The sequence below is a fragment of the Ambystoma mexicanum genome, chromosome 4q (genome assembly GCF_040938575.1).
Source record: "Ambystoma mexicanum isolate Mex_15411 chromosome 4q, UKY_AmexF1_1, whole genome shotgun sequence".
Lineage (NCBI taxonomy): Eukaryota > Metazoa > Chordata > Amphibia > Caudata > Ambystomatidae > Ambystoma > Ambystoma mexicanum.
Window position 1 is genome coordinate 261,600,006 of NC_090928.1, and position 13,449 is coordinate 261,613,454.

Sequence of the window (13,449 nt, forward strand, 5' to 3'; positions counted from 1 at the left end):
GGTTCGGGGTAGTGTCCCTATCTTTAGAACGTGGAAGTAGTGACTCGGGAGCCACTGTTATGCGGTCTGCGGACACAGACTCCTGGAGTGCGGTCTGGGGAGGGAAGTCGGCTTAGTCTTCCGACGATCGCACTTCCGTGACCTTGGGAAGCGATGCACTCTTGGCAACAGTGGTGATTGCCTGGAGTCATGCAGCGATCTAGATCGAGAACGCCCAGAGGACATTGATTCGGACCGTTCTCTGGGTGCCTCTTTCCGAGAACTCGACGTGTGCGTCGAGTCTCGGTTGGACTTCATGTGCTTTGTGGAAGTGCTGTGGGTAGCGCTTGTGTCGCCGGGGGTCTTCCCCATAGCCGCCCTGCCAGACCTTCCGAGGTCGGGGACCTGCGATCGGCTGTCTCTCGACGCCACGTTGTCCTCACCGTCTGAAAGCACGGCGTTGCTGCCATCGCTGAAGGCGCCCTCCGCTGCCATGGCCTCCTGACGCCTGGTGTGGTGGGCCCAACGCTTGATCGAACGGTCCTTAAGTGTTTTCGGTTTAAACCTACTACACGCTCTGCAGTTCGCCTCGGGGTTGTCCCTCGGCAAGCAGAGATTGCACGTGGCGTGTCTGTCAACCCAAGGGTACTTGCGGTTGCACTTGGGGCAGAATTGGAAAGGGGTACCCTCCATACGCACCTTGTGGCAGCGGGCTGATCAGTGTAGGAATATATAAGAATGTATCTATATACCAAAAGAGTGTAGAGTATGTCTACCCCCCACTCTACCTACTTGCAGGGCCGAGGCCTGAGGCCTTCCGAGGCCCAAATCCGTCGTGCAGCTCTCGACGGTCGATTTCTTCTCCGGGCCTGCGTCGAGTGTGGAAGTTCGGTGACTCGACGTTGGGGTGGAGAATGGGGAAAATATAACGATATTTTGCAAAAGTATGGCTAAGGCCAGGGAACTCCGCGAAATGCTTCCGACCAGTATGGCAGAAAAAAACAATCTGAGGGTCCTACAAGCGTGAGGGATCATGGGTACAGTGGACGTCACACCAGGGATAGTATTACTGGCACGCCCTGTGTCGACACTCATTTTCGAGTTTCGAAAAACAAACTGTAATACTCGCCAGCTTCCACTAGATGTCGGCCTATGCACAGCATGTGATCTAAGCAGATTCCACAATATATATATATATATATATATATATATATATATATATATATATATATATATATATATATATATATATATATATATATATATATATATATATATACACACACACACACACACACACACACGTTGAGCAACACGCTCTGAACACTCCCTGCCCCCTTACCCCCACATGTCAGGGATGACCTGCTGTATAAGTATTGATGAAAGGGGATGAGACATAGGATTATTTACATGCATCTATGCAAGCTATTGAAAGGAGGGACTTTGCCATCCTCTCTTGAGCAGCAGTAAGACTTGGAATGCATTTCAGATCCCAAATAAAGTCCAACTGTTAAACGCAGACACGCTTAGCAACTACTAACCTAATCCTTTTGGACAATATTTTGTACATCTGTGTGAAGGGGATTTTTCTTATTCTATTTCTTGGGCTCAGGAATATTACTCGACTTGGCTTGCAGGGGGTCCCTCCAAGTTATTGACTCTCCAAGTGGTAGTAAGGCCAAACCAGTCAAGACAACTTTCCAGAAGGAGTGAACACTGCTTTAAAAAAAGGTACAGTAGATACTATGATAATGGCATAATAAGGGGCGTACCACATTAATATCTAAAAATATATTCTTTGTGTAATAAAGTTGTGCATATGAATTAATTAAAAAATAATCAGGTAAGTGCCTATTTAAAATATCTTTTCAGACTATAGATAAAAGCGCAGAAAGTGGTCTCTCATGATCATGAAATTTAGAAATGCATCAGAGGAGGTTTTGGGAGCACAGTTATCAGCAACCCCAATGTTAAGTCTACATGCCCAATAGAAATCATTTGGAAAAAGTTACCCACCAGAAATAAAACATCTGCACATGGGCCCTGAAAGCCATTCAGACACAAAGACCCCAGGAGATCATCAAACTCACTAGACAGCCCAGTCCAAGAGTTCCATTCAGAAAATCCCAACACAGGAGCTTGCAGACATGACGGAGGACATCACCAGAGGGGAAGGTTGTGGTTTAGTTCTGGATGGGCTAGATCAGCACAGGAGCTCTACAGCCAAGGACGAATGGAACAAACCTTCTCTGGCGAGTCTGAAGATCCCCAACATAGGTTCTTTACATAGAACAGCAGCCAGATGTTTCAGTTGAGAGCATGCTGTGTGGAGCCCTTTGTGAAGCAACCTGAAAGTTTGCAATTTGACAGTCAGGGAGATAAGGTGTATAGAAAAAGACGCCAACCACTGGGCAACGATCCTGTATGCACAGCTGGGGTCAGAGCGACCATCTGAAGAGATGCAGGCAGTGGAACAGCGATTCAGCAATGGCACAATCAGTTACCCAGCAATGGTGGGCCAAAGCTCAAAGGTTACATGTCGTAGTTCAGAAGAAGCACAGCAGGCACGCCACATGCAGTCTTCACTTGATACCCCGATACCCTTACACAGATAAATCATCGGGTAAACGGGACCAGCAGAGGCGACGGCTAATGCTGGGACCAATGGAGGATGCAGCGGATGGCACCATCAATCAGCACAGACGGAGAGCCACAAAACACCTCCACAGTTGTCCCCACTGGATCAGAGGAAAGGAAAACCAGAAACTGATGCAGAGCTCTACAGTCAGATATTCAGATTCCCAAAAGATGCTGGTGCAAAGCCTTCCACAGTTGTTTTCGGGTCAGTCTCATAAATGCTTTTCAAGATTGAATCCCAGGAGTTGACAAATGTTCCGGAACAAAGTATCAGCTTTTGTGTTGAGCTGGAGGGTGGCAGAGGGTAGCTTTGAAGAAAGGTTTCCTTTTTGCTGAAGTTTCAGTACAGATTGTGTGCACTCTTTTACTTGGTCACAACGTGTGTTTGATCGGTACTCATCCCGGTGTCCAACATTCACCTAACAGTTAATTTTGTTGGAAACCATGCAAGTAAACAGACTGGTCTTTCTAAACTCCAGACCAGTGGTGGAATTGAACAATCTTCCTAAAGGGGTAACCCTAGCACCAAATCAGTCACGCATGCCAACCTCTGGATTCCAGTAAAGCTTTCTCAGACATTTTACTGGACAAACTGAGGGAAATTACAGACCATCAGCCCTGAAATCATACCTAAGCTACACTGCACGCTCCTCCTTTGAGCTCATATCACAATGAGGACTATATTTAGTCATTCCTGGTCTCAACCCAATCACTCTAAAGCAGCAAATCACAGTTGCCTGGTTACTAGATTTCGCAACGCTACAGGCTCCATCATTTTACACTGCCACCAACCAGAATCAGTACAACTTTCTGGGTAAGGACACTGTCCCAGGGAACGCATGTGCACTTTGGGGTCACCAAAGGGCCACATGCATTCAAGGTTTGCATCCCCAGTGAAAACATGATGGCTTTCACTGCAGGGTGGGGGGGGGTGGGGGGGGAACAGCCAGGACACCTTTTAAGAATATCAAAAAGTGGAGCGGAGACACAAAAGTGAGAGAGAACCATTTTCCTTAGAATTTCTGTCTCCACATTCATCAGGAAGAGAAGACTGCATGATTCAATCACATTGTTCATTCTCAGATTTCAAAAGGACCAAGAGTGCCTCTTACTTCAGGGCACAGTAATTTGCTACAGCTGGGCACTGTACAAATCCAGTAATTTAAGGGCCAGTAGTAGCGTGCATTCCATTTACAGTTCTACTGTTGACCAGTCTCTCTACCACATCGTCTTACTCCGTTCCATAATATCAATGCACAATAGAATTTTTGATTCAGCGATTCGTTCAAGGCCATGCTCTACTCAATTCAAAAGGACCAGCGCATCAGCCTACCCCAAACATTCGAACACTTGATCTCGACTCATTCTAAAATGTGCCTTTTTAGAACTATGGAATTGCCCGGCCCCTTCCCCTTCCCCTTCTCCTTCCTCCCCCTAACCAACCAACATGTAGCCTGGCAGGACAAGCTCCATTATTGAATCTTCAGAATCACTCATACACCTTGAACACTTCCTCTAGCACCCTGCTCCATTATATGTCAACTTCTGGTTACAAAACGTTCTGTTGCTCCAATTCAGCCACTGGCTACTCTTATCTGCCCAACTTGTACAGTAGTTCTGGACGAAGAGGAATACAAACACTTAAGGCTTCCCAAAATGTGCCTAACATGCACTCATTCATTTAAGGTCTTCGGTTATCTTGCGTCACCGTTAGCATAAAATCATCTGAGTATTTGACTTATGCCCTTACAGGAGAATAAAAAAAGGAAATTCATTCTCTGTGCGATGCGGTACCCTCCAGATCTCACACAGTTTTGTTTCTTCCATGAACTAGTCATTTCATCATAGAATTAAATACAAGTATATTGAGCAACTTATCGCCAGATAATTTTTATGAATATTTATTATTCAACTAGGAGTTTGTTATACTGAGCTTGCCTTCGACATGTGACAGCTGAACCCTTGCCATATAGTCTAGGTACCAGCAATCCAAGTTCACAAGTGTTGCAACTACGGCATTGGGGAGTTTTGTTAGATTCCATGCATCACAGAACAACAATGAGAACTCATAATCCAATAGGAATTCATGTATTATAGGGCATGTGCTTTATCAAACAAAATGACGAAGAAGTGTACCAGATGCCTCCATTTCATCATGACTGCATGACAAATCATCCAAACACAAATCAACGAGGAGGACGTGTCCAAGATCAGTCACTACAGCTGCTACACCGAAGAACCACCGCAAACTCTGGTGCAAGTGCTGAGTGCTTGCACTGGCTCCACCATGATTAATTATTGGCTCAATCGCAGTTACCTGTAAAAAGGAAAAAAGGTTTCAGAGTGCACCAGACATGCTCTGTCATACACCAAAACACCAATTCCCAAGAATAACCTATCACAGCAAACAGGTTAACACATTTAGCAAGTACAATTTCACATGAATCGTCGGGAGTAAAAAAGAAACTTATTTTCTCCCCCTAAATCAAATAAATGTAATTGAATATTCCCTTGTTCTAAGGGCAGTCATAGATCGATGTCAACAGGTTTCATTAGGTAATTTTAAAGATGTAAACATTTTGGTTTGAAAAGGCAACATGCAGACTACACAGGGATTGGCAAATAAACATCCAATACAAAGTAGGAGTCACTTCCTATAATAGCTTACATAGAGAAATGCTCTCCTACAGATTATTTAAGACTAGAACATTCCAACCACTAGGTTAGAACAGCAGAACAACTATTTTCATTATAGCCATTAGACAAGTTAGGCAAACAAGTAGAGAGGTGAAGTACTGTAATGCTAAAGAACCCTGTATTCGGTATATCCAACTTCATCTGTACATGCATCTGCAATATTTAACAATGCCAGTGACAAACTAATGATGTTACCACAGGGGAGATGTCAAATGAAGAGTTTATTGAAGCATACTTTCCATTGGAAGAAAAAAAAAAACATGACAGTAAGACTGATTCAGAAGCTTGAGGTCCGTAATAAATGTTTTTGCTTTGCATTAATCTGCCAGTTAGTGGTCCGTCTAGAAAACTGCTTACACATTCTTAAAACAACAAAAAAGCCTAAAGCCCCTCACCTGCTAGTTGAGTCCCTTGCTTTGAGTCGTCACATGATATCAGCCCACTAATCGGAAACACTTCCAACTAGAGAGGATGTAGTGAATGGAACACCGTGTGAATCTAAAGGGCAGGAACCGGTAACAAAAAAAAGTTACTTACCTTTAACAATAGATATCTTGCATGGATGCACATGTGTGCATTATTCCAGCATCAAATTGATAGATGGGCAATAAAATCTGCTTGCTTTTTTTTTAAAGAAAAGGTTGTGGCTGTCGACTGAACTGGTGCTCACCAGTAATGGAACCCCACTAGGAGTCAAACCAGAGGCGTAAAATGCAACCACATCAACAGGACAAACCAGACCATTCAAGAACTTGCCAGATGGCTGTAACCATGAAATAAGTGAATAACCCAGAGGTGCCATGGGTGAATTGCAAAGAACTCCATCAAATGTATTCCAGCTCCGGTGATTACGGACAATAACTTCAATTCCAATTTATGCACACAAATATCCAGGTAAGAAACAATGTTGTAGTACCAAAACACAAAAGTGTCTTCTGCATGTCCCAAATTTGTAAATGGAAAAACAAAAGCTTTGTAGAATCATGTCTCTGTGGTAGGTCAGAATCGGATGCTAGCGAGCCATCCTTATTTTTCGTTCAAACCCGAAAATACTCTCTCCATAAATGTAGAAATCCAATCCACACACTACACAAGAAGAAAGTCAAATGGGTGCTTATCAAGAGACCTCCTTCTATTCCTCCTCCTCCTTCACAGACTACCTTTCCACTTAGTCTGAGCCACTTGCACCAGACTGCCTCGAGCAGTGAGCCTTAGGGCAGGCTTTGAGCCTAGTCGGCTTTCCGGTCACACATCTGCTAACACAACTTTTCAAATGGGCGCCACGTCTGATTTCAGGACTCTTCTCCCAGGTTCTTGCAGGTCCTTTGTTGATGCAGAGTCACTTATGTGATTTTTCAGATGGAATGTGTGTTGTCCTTCAGAAGCACTTCTCCCTCTGTCTTGCAGTTCCTCAGTCTGTGTTGGGTTGCTTATGCAATGTTTCAGCGGGGCTACACCTCAGCCGTCTGAGGAACTTTCTCCTTGGTCTCGCAGCTTCTCAGGCCTGCTTTGGCCAGCAGTCAGCTGCGCCTCACTTCACTCCCCTGGTGCGTGTCACAGTCTTGTCCGCCCTACACTCGGTTGCCAGCTAAATCTCCTTTGGCCTCTGATGCGGTTAAACTCTGCAGGGCCTGCTCAGAGTTTTCTGTGATTGATAGTCCCAGGGACTCTCCCGGTTTACTCATCCATCCTTAGTTTTCACAGGGTATTGGGCACACACAAGGTCAGCAGCCAAGTCAACCATTAGTAAAGGGTACAAGTCATTGTAAAACCTAGCCCCTAAGTACTCTGCAAAGGTATTAGTAACTGGGGGAGGGTTATGTACCCCTGTTCAAGTCACTAACCCCCAGAGTCGCATCCAGATGAATCCTGCTTGGCCTGTGTCCCCTAAGGGGTGTTAAAGGAATGGTTCGGTCAAAATATGTTATTGTCCCTATGGGTCGGCCATGTATTTTTAAGCCTAAGTCGCTCGATTTTAGAAAAATTTCCTATGGACCTTACCCGAGTTTTCGTCCATTAAACGCACATGAAAACAGGCATCAGGGCGCTGCCATTTTGTGATAATCCTATCACTTGCCCCATCGCCCTGGCTGACCTGCTTTTGCAGCACTAAATCATATCCCCCGCCCCTGAGCCTGTGATCAGCAGACGCGTACCGCCCATTTCACAACGCCAAAGCACGTCTCGTGTCAACATTTGCTGCGCTTCAGCTAATGACGTGTCGCCATGGAAATGGCAGGACACCTCTTTCCTCAATAAGTATAAACAGACCGTTTCACAACACACAGCAGCAGATTTCCGATTCCATTCCTCACTCTGTTTTACTTTGAGTATTCTGTGACTCGTTTATGTGCCCTGGTCAGCTACCTTCGTTGCTTGTAGCCCATGTGAACAGATACCAGTACCACCGCTATACATTTTTTAGTGTAACACACAATGGCTACAATAATGCCCTACATGTACGAGCCCGAGTATACCGAGGAGGAACTACTGGAAAGGGAAACGCGCGAAAACGATGGTTCTTCGGACGGCAGTTGGGAGGACGATTCAACAGCTGAAGAGCCTGGACCTAGTTGCATGGACAGTGTTTCCACCTGGTGCACATGCAATCAGTGCGAGCTAATGCCAACCGAGGACGAGAACTGCTGCTGCTGTGAAAACCCGGGATGCGTGGCCTACATTTCCGAAGGCGAGCCACAACCGCAATGCATCACCGAGCTGCCAGACTTCAGGGCAGCCTGCCTCACACGGTCCATGTTGAGGATAATGATGGTGCTTATGCACGAACTTCGCGCAACTGTTCGTACTCGTAATCCGAGTAACGAGTAAGTATACTCTGCTTGTCATGCCACTCCTATTTCAAGGTCTTCTTCTATATCCAAAATTACATATACATATCATTGTAACGCATGAAAGTCGTTCAATAGTGTGCAGTGTCTAGATAGCATTTGTCCAAGAAGAATGCCATTAGTTACAAGAATTGTCATTGACAACAAACGTTTATTAAACTTATCTTGGTCATTTAAAAAGTTTGTTTCATTCCTTTTCACAGGTGGTACAGGCTGGTGGCCTATTGTTCCTTTACATGGTGGCAGGGGATTTTCCCTCGCTGTGCTGCAACCTGACCTGTACAATGTGTAAAGTCTTGTATTTTTGTGCCATCAAAATAAGATACAAAATAAAACACCACATATTTTAACAACGGTTGTTTCGATTTTTTTTAAATGAATCAAGTGTGTCTCCATTCAAGGATGGACGTCAGACATCTGTGCTCCGAATGGGTGAAGGTCAGGTCGCTGTGAAGCAGGGTGGTCACTATCTAAGCTAACATAATATATTCTCAATAATTCATGCACTAAATAACACTTGTTCAAAGTCTTTCAGTCGGTTATGTCTCTATAAAAGTCACACATATATCTATACTATCAATTAACATTGGATTATACAGGCCTTAGGTTAAGGGTCTTGACCACTATAATACACTGTTTGAAGTGTGGGTCTGTGCTCACAAGAATCTCTGGTATGTGGCATTTGTTATTGATAGGCAATGATATACTGCAGTAGGGGTCTAATGTTAGTTGGGGATCTGCTAGATGGGCATCATAGCGTGGTCAGTGGTCTGACGCATGAAGAGAATACCTTGCAGGGACACAGGGTCAGAATGGCAGTAAGTGTCCACTGGCGAGGGTGCGTGGGCAAGGACACGTTTGTGGAGATAACGAGCTATGTGCTTAGTTCAGGCTGGTTCACATGCAGGACAGTGATCTCAGAGGAAGAGTGATGTGTTACATTTATTAGCTGTTGCAAATACCTCTGGAGTTTTCCAGTCAGAGTGGGAACGAGGGTGGGGGCTATGTGCTCTTCGCAGTGAGGCCTGGTCACCAAGATGGAGTGGAAAGGGGGTACAAAAATGGATGCCCCGTGTCCTGCTCAGTGGTCCCATCTACGCGAATGTCAACCAAAGTTAACATCACATAAGGGCAAGGGGCGAACCCACTACTGGAGGCACTTGGTCCGAGTTTCTACTGAAAAGTAAAGGATGAGAGGGGCCTGATGGCCCCTCGCTCCCACACACTTGCCTGCACGCCCACCGGCCCATCCATCCCACCCCACTCTATCAAAGGCGGTTCGCACCCGGGGATGAGCGCTGGCATGGGGGGGGGGGCTGTCAAGGGCGCAAACATGTACACTTCAAAAGGTATCCCACGCCCAGGGGCAATCGCTCACATGGCCTCCTCAGACCCCGTGTCTCCAGGCAGGCCTCCCCTGAGGCAGGCCGCCCCCCTGCAATCCACATAAGTATGTCTCCATTCAGCAGTCTTCCTGTGCCTTATCTGCACGCCCCAGGCCCATCCATCCCACCCCCCTCTAACAAAGGCGGTTCGCACCCGGGGATGAGCGTTGGCATGGGGGGCCGTCATGGGCGCAAACGGCCAAGGTGCCAAACAGCATGTACACTTCAAAGGTATCCCACGCCCATGGGCCATCGCTCACATGACCTCCTCAGACCCCGTGTCTCCAGGCAGGCCTCCCCTGAGGCAGGCCGCCTCCCTGCAAACCACATAATACCATGACATACACACGTCATTCATTCATTCACAAACACACCCCTGTTTCTAATACTTTATAAACCACTTGATATGTCTCATGAGAACATCTTTGTGCTTTGCAAGTCAACTCCTGAACCTTCTACCTGAGAAGCACTGAGATCTATGCTAATCTGCTCGTCGTCGTGCTATCTGTGATCACTTCGAGCAAACTCGTCAGTGTGCTACCTGTGGCCATCTACCAGTTCTCCTGCAACATACTGCTCGGCCTGCTGAATCCAACTGTTTGTTGGTCAAGGTAAGGCCATGTATCCTAGTCATATTTCGGTCATTTTTAAATTTCTATCTATTTGCGATTAGAGTACCCAATAGTGCTATGGTCATTGGTCTCATTGCTATTGAGTTTCAATTGTTATGCTATCAATAGATCTATTTATTTTCATCTGTGTCATTTGTCATCGAATTGCATCCTTCGGGGGTCCAGGCTATAATGTAAGCATGTTTCCTTCTCGTGCAAGACATAGCATCCAAGGGACGAGTCACATGTTCAGAGTTTATTCACATCATTTACAAATTTCTCTAACTTATGCAAATACTAAGCCGCACATGATGAACTGGTATAGTTCCGGCAAGTAAAACAAACTTTGCATTGAACATTGTATGGTTCATTTACTTTTGTATCACATTTTTATTCATCAAGATTGTTTAATGTCGATATTTACTTTTCAGAATTTTCAACAATGCCTGCCTGTTAGATTAGCGGTTGCCATTTCGAAGACCAATGCTAAATCGGAAGGCACTACAATGCATGTATTCCCGAAAACTGTTGATCGAATAAGAGAATGGGTCAGACATTGCAGATATCCACTGGATGAGCTTGAAAGTAGAGTCCAAGAAGTCTTAGAGGACAAGAGGGGTGATCGATACCGCATCTGCAGCCGGCACTTTTCCTCGAACGTGTACTCCACATCTTGGGGAACAAAGAAGAATAAACGGCGAACGACATAACGACACGAAAATTGCTCGCAAACGCTATTCCCACTCTATTCGTCCACATTCCGCCACTGCTGAGTCAAGTGTCCATTTTTAGCTTTAGGCCTTGCGGTAGTGTGTAGGTAACCGAATGGGCGAGATGTTGCTTGCCAGACCATTTACACTATGGAGGAACTATTAATTCAGACGCGGCGTGTTGAGACTAGAAATGCTCATGTCCAAAGGACAGAACATGAAATTAATGTGTCTGGAGAATCCAGTAAAGTTTTATTGGACCATTGCTACAGTGCGACTGCAACACCACAAGAAGATGATACTGAATGTATTGAGGATAGCTCGGAAGTAGTCCCAGATCAATTCACACAATCTACTCCCGCCAAAAAATTGCCACCAAAAAAAGCTGTCGACATTGTTGTGTTCTCCCATCAATGTTGAAGTAACAGATGTTAAAATGACAGAATGAACCAGCAGCAGCATTCACCGACGCATCAGAACCGGATATCAACTATATTTCTTTCAGTTGTGGTGAAATGTCCTCAACGATGCAGTCTGAAACAAGTGTGACACCCGATGACAGTCTAATGAAAGAGGGCAAATACATAGTATTCGACAGTTGTTTGATGGATATTATAAGTATGCTGAAATGTGGGCATTCCGTCAGATGGAAAGTATGTCGGAGGCCATCAATTCATGTGACTCGTCAAAAACAAGGCAGTAACGTCAAAATACATGCCGTCTGTAGATTGAATCATACGTTCTCATGGTCTGCACAACCGATGCTGGGCAAACTGCCAGCAGGCAATCTACTGTGTGCAGCTGCATCCCTTTTTAGTGGCTCCAGTTTTAGCAAGTTAGTGTCTTTCTTTCAGTTTGTGGGACTCCATTTCATTTCTAAAACGCAGTACTACAAATTCCAACATGATTATCTATTTCCGGGCATTAGTGATGCTTGGAAAATTGAACAATGGTCTCTAGCAAGTACATTCGAAGGCAAACTATTCAGGCTAGCCGGCGATGGACAGTGCGACAGCCCTGGATTTTCTGCCAAGTACTACACCTACCACTTTAAGAACATGGATAGTGAGAAAAGTGCGAGTTCGGTGGTCGTGCAGGTAACACAATGTACATCCTCAGTGGCCATGGAGAAACTAGGATTTATAAAATCAGTGGAATATCTACAATCGAGGGGAATGCTCATCGACCTCATAGCCACGGACAGACACGTTTCAATTACTAAAACAATGAGAGAGCAGTTCCCACATATTAGACATCAATTTGAAGTATGGCATCTTGCTAAAATCAATCAATAAGAAAATCTCGGCTGCAGGCAAAAAAAAGGTTTGGAAAGTATTTCTGAGCGGTCCCAGTCTATCAGCAACCATCTTTGGTGGAGCTCCAAAACTTGTGAAGGGTCAGTGGAAATACTACTTGAAAAATGGCGGTCACTGATGCACCACTGTACCAACGTTCACCGCTGGTCAGAAAACGAACATTTCCACCAATGTGAACATGGCCCTTTGTCCCCAGAGGAGGCAAGGAAGAAGAAGTGGTTGATTCCATCTTCACAGACACACAAAGCCATTGAGAAGATTGTTTTCGATAAAACTCTATCAAGAGATTTGAGGGGACTGACAGAATTCTGTCACACAGGAGGTTTGGAGGTGTTTCACAATAGGTGCCTAAAGTACAGGCCAAAGCGCTTGCATTTCAGCATACAGGGCATGAGACATAGGACTCTACTTGCGGTCTTGGCCCATAACGAGAATCTCTGCCGTGAACAATCTAGGACTACGGGTAATGTAAGGATGCCTCGCTACACTAAGGTGTTTTCAAAAAGAAGTAAGCAATGGGTGATCAAACCAGTCTATGAGGAAATGGAGTTCGACTTTGTAAAAAGCCTTATTGTTGCTGTACACGAGAAGCACAGATATGGAATTTTAAACGTTTCTGTGCAGAGCACTGATGCATTGCCACCAAACATTGCCACTGTGCCATGTCCACCCAAAGCAGAGCTGGTTGTGAAGTACAAATCCCGGTTTAAATAATTGTAATAGGATTGTCTTTTTGTAAATAAATGTTATTGTACAGTGTACATACAAAGTATGCTAACCCTAACCCCTCCCTTCACCATCCTGGGTGGCGAACAACCTGGGTGTCATCTTTGAATTCTCTCTCTATTCACCTCATATCGCTGACCTTGTCAATATGTGTATGTATATATTTTTGTTGCTGTAACTAAGTTTCGCAATCTCATGTAAATGCTGCACACTGTTAACCGAGCGGAGGCTTGCGTATTGCAAATAATAAAACAAACAATAAATCTCACTTTCAACTCAACTCCTCGGGTACGTTATACTTTCCCTGACCTTCCCCCAAAAAGTCAATGTCTCCATAGTTACGGTTCTCTAGGGCTGCAAAGCTCGCGGACAACTAGGACAAAATTGAGGGCCTTAGAACGCGCCAAGCGAGCCGTTGCAGATGGGAGAGAAGCCAGTTCGCATTTGCACATTGAGGCCTAGTACATAGATGGATTCGAAAATTCAAGTTCTCAAAGATGGCTTTACACGGGATGTTTCAAAGTAAGAATGTATGCTCA

At 45.0% G+C, this 13,449-nt stretch overlaps 1 protein-coding gene across 2 annotated transcripts in view; it reads right to left on the reverse strand.

Moving 5' to 3' along the window:
* Positions 1-13,449, reverse strand: part of AHCTF1 (AT-hook containing transcription factor 1) — a 2,174,249-nt gene that overhangs the window by 2,010,719 nt on the left and 150,081 nt on the right. For both annotated transcript variants that reach the window (XM_069607832.1, XM_069607831.1), the window contains exon 4: positions 4,753-4,933. In XM_069607832.1, the coding sequence (XP_069463933.1) occupies positions 4,753-4,933 (181 nt within the window). The remainder of the gene's footprint in view (positions 1-4,752; positions 4,934-13,449) is intronic.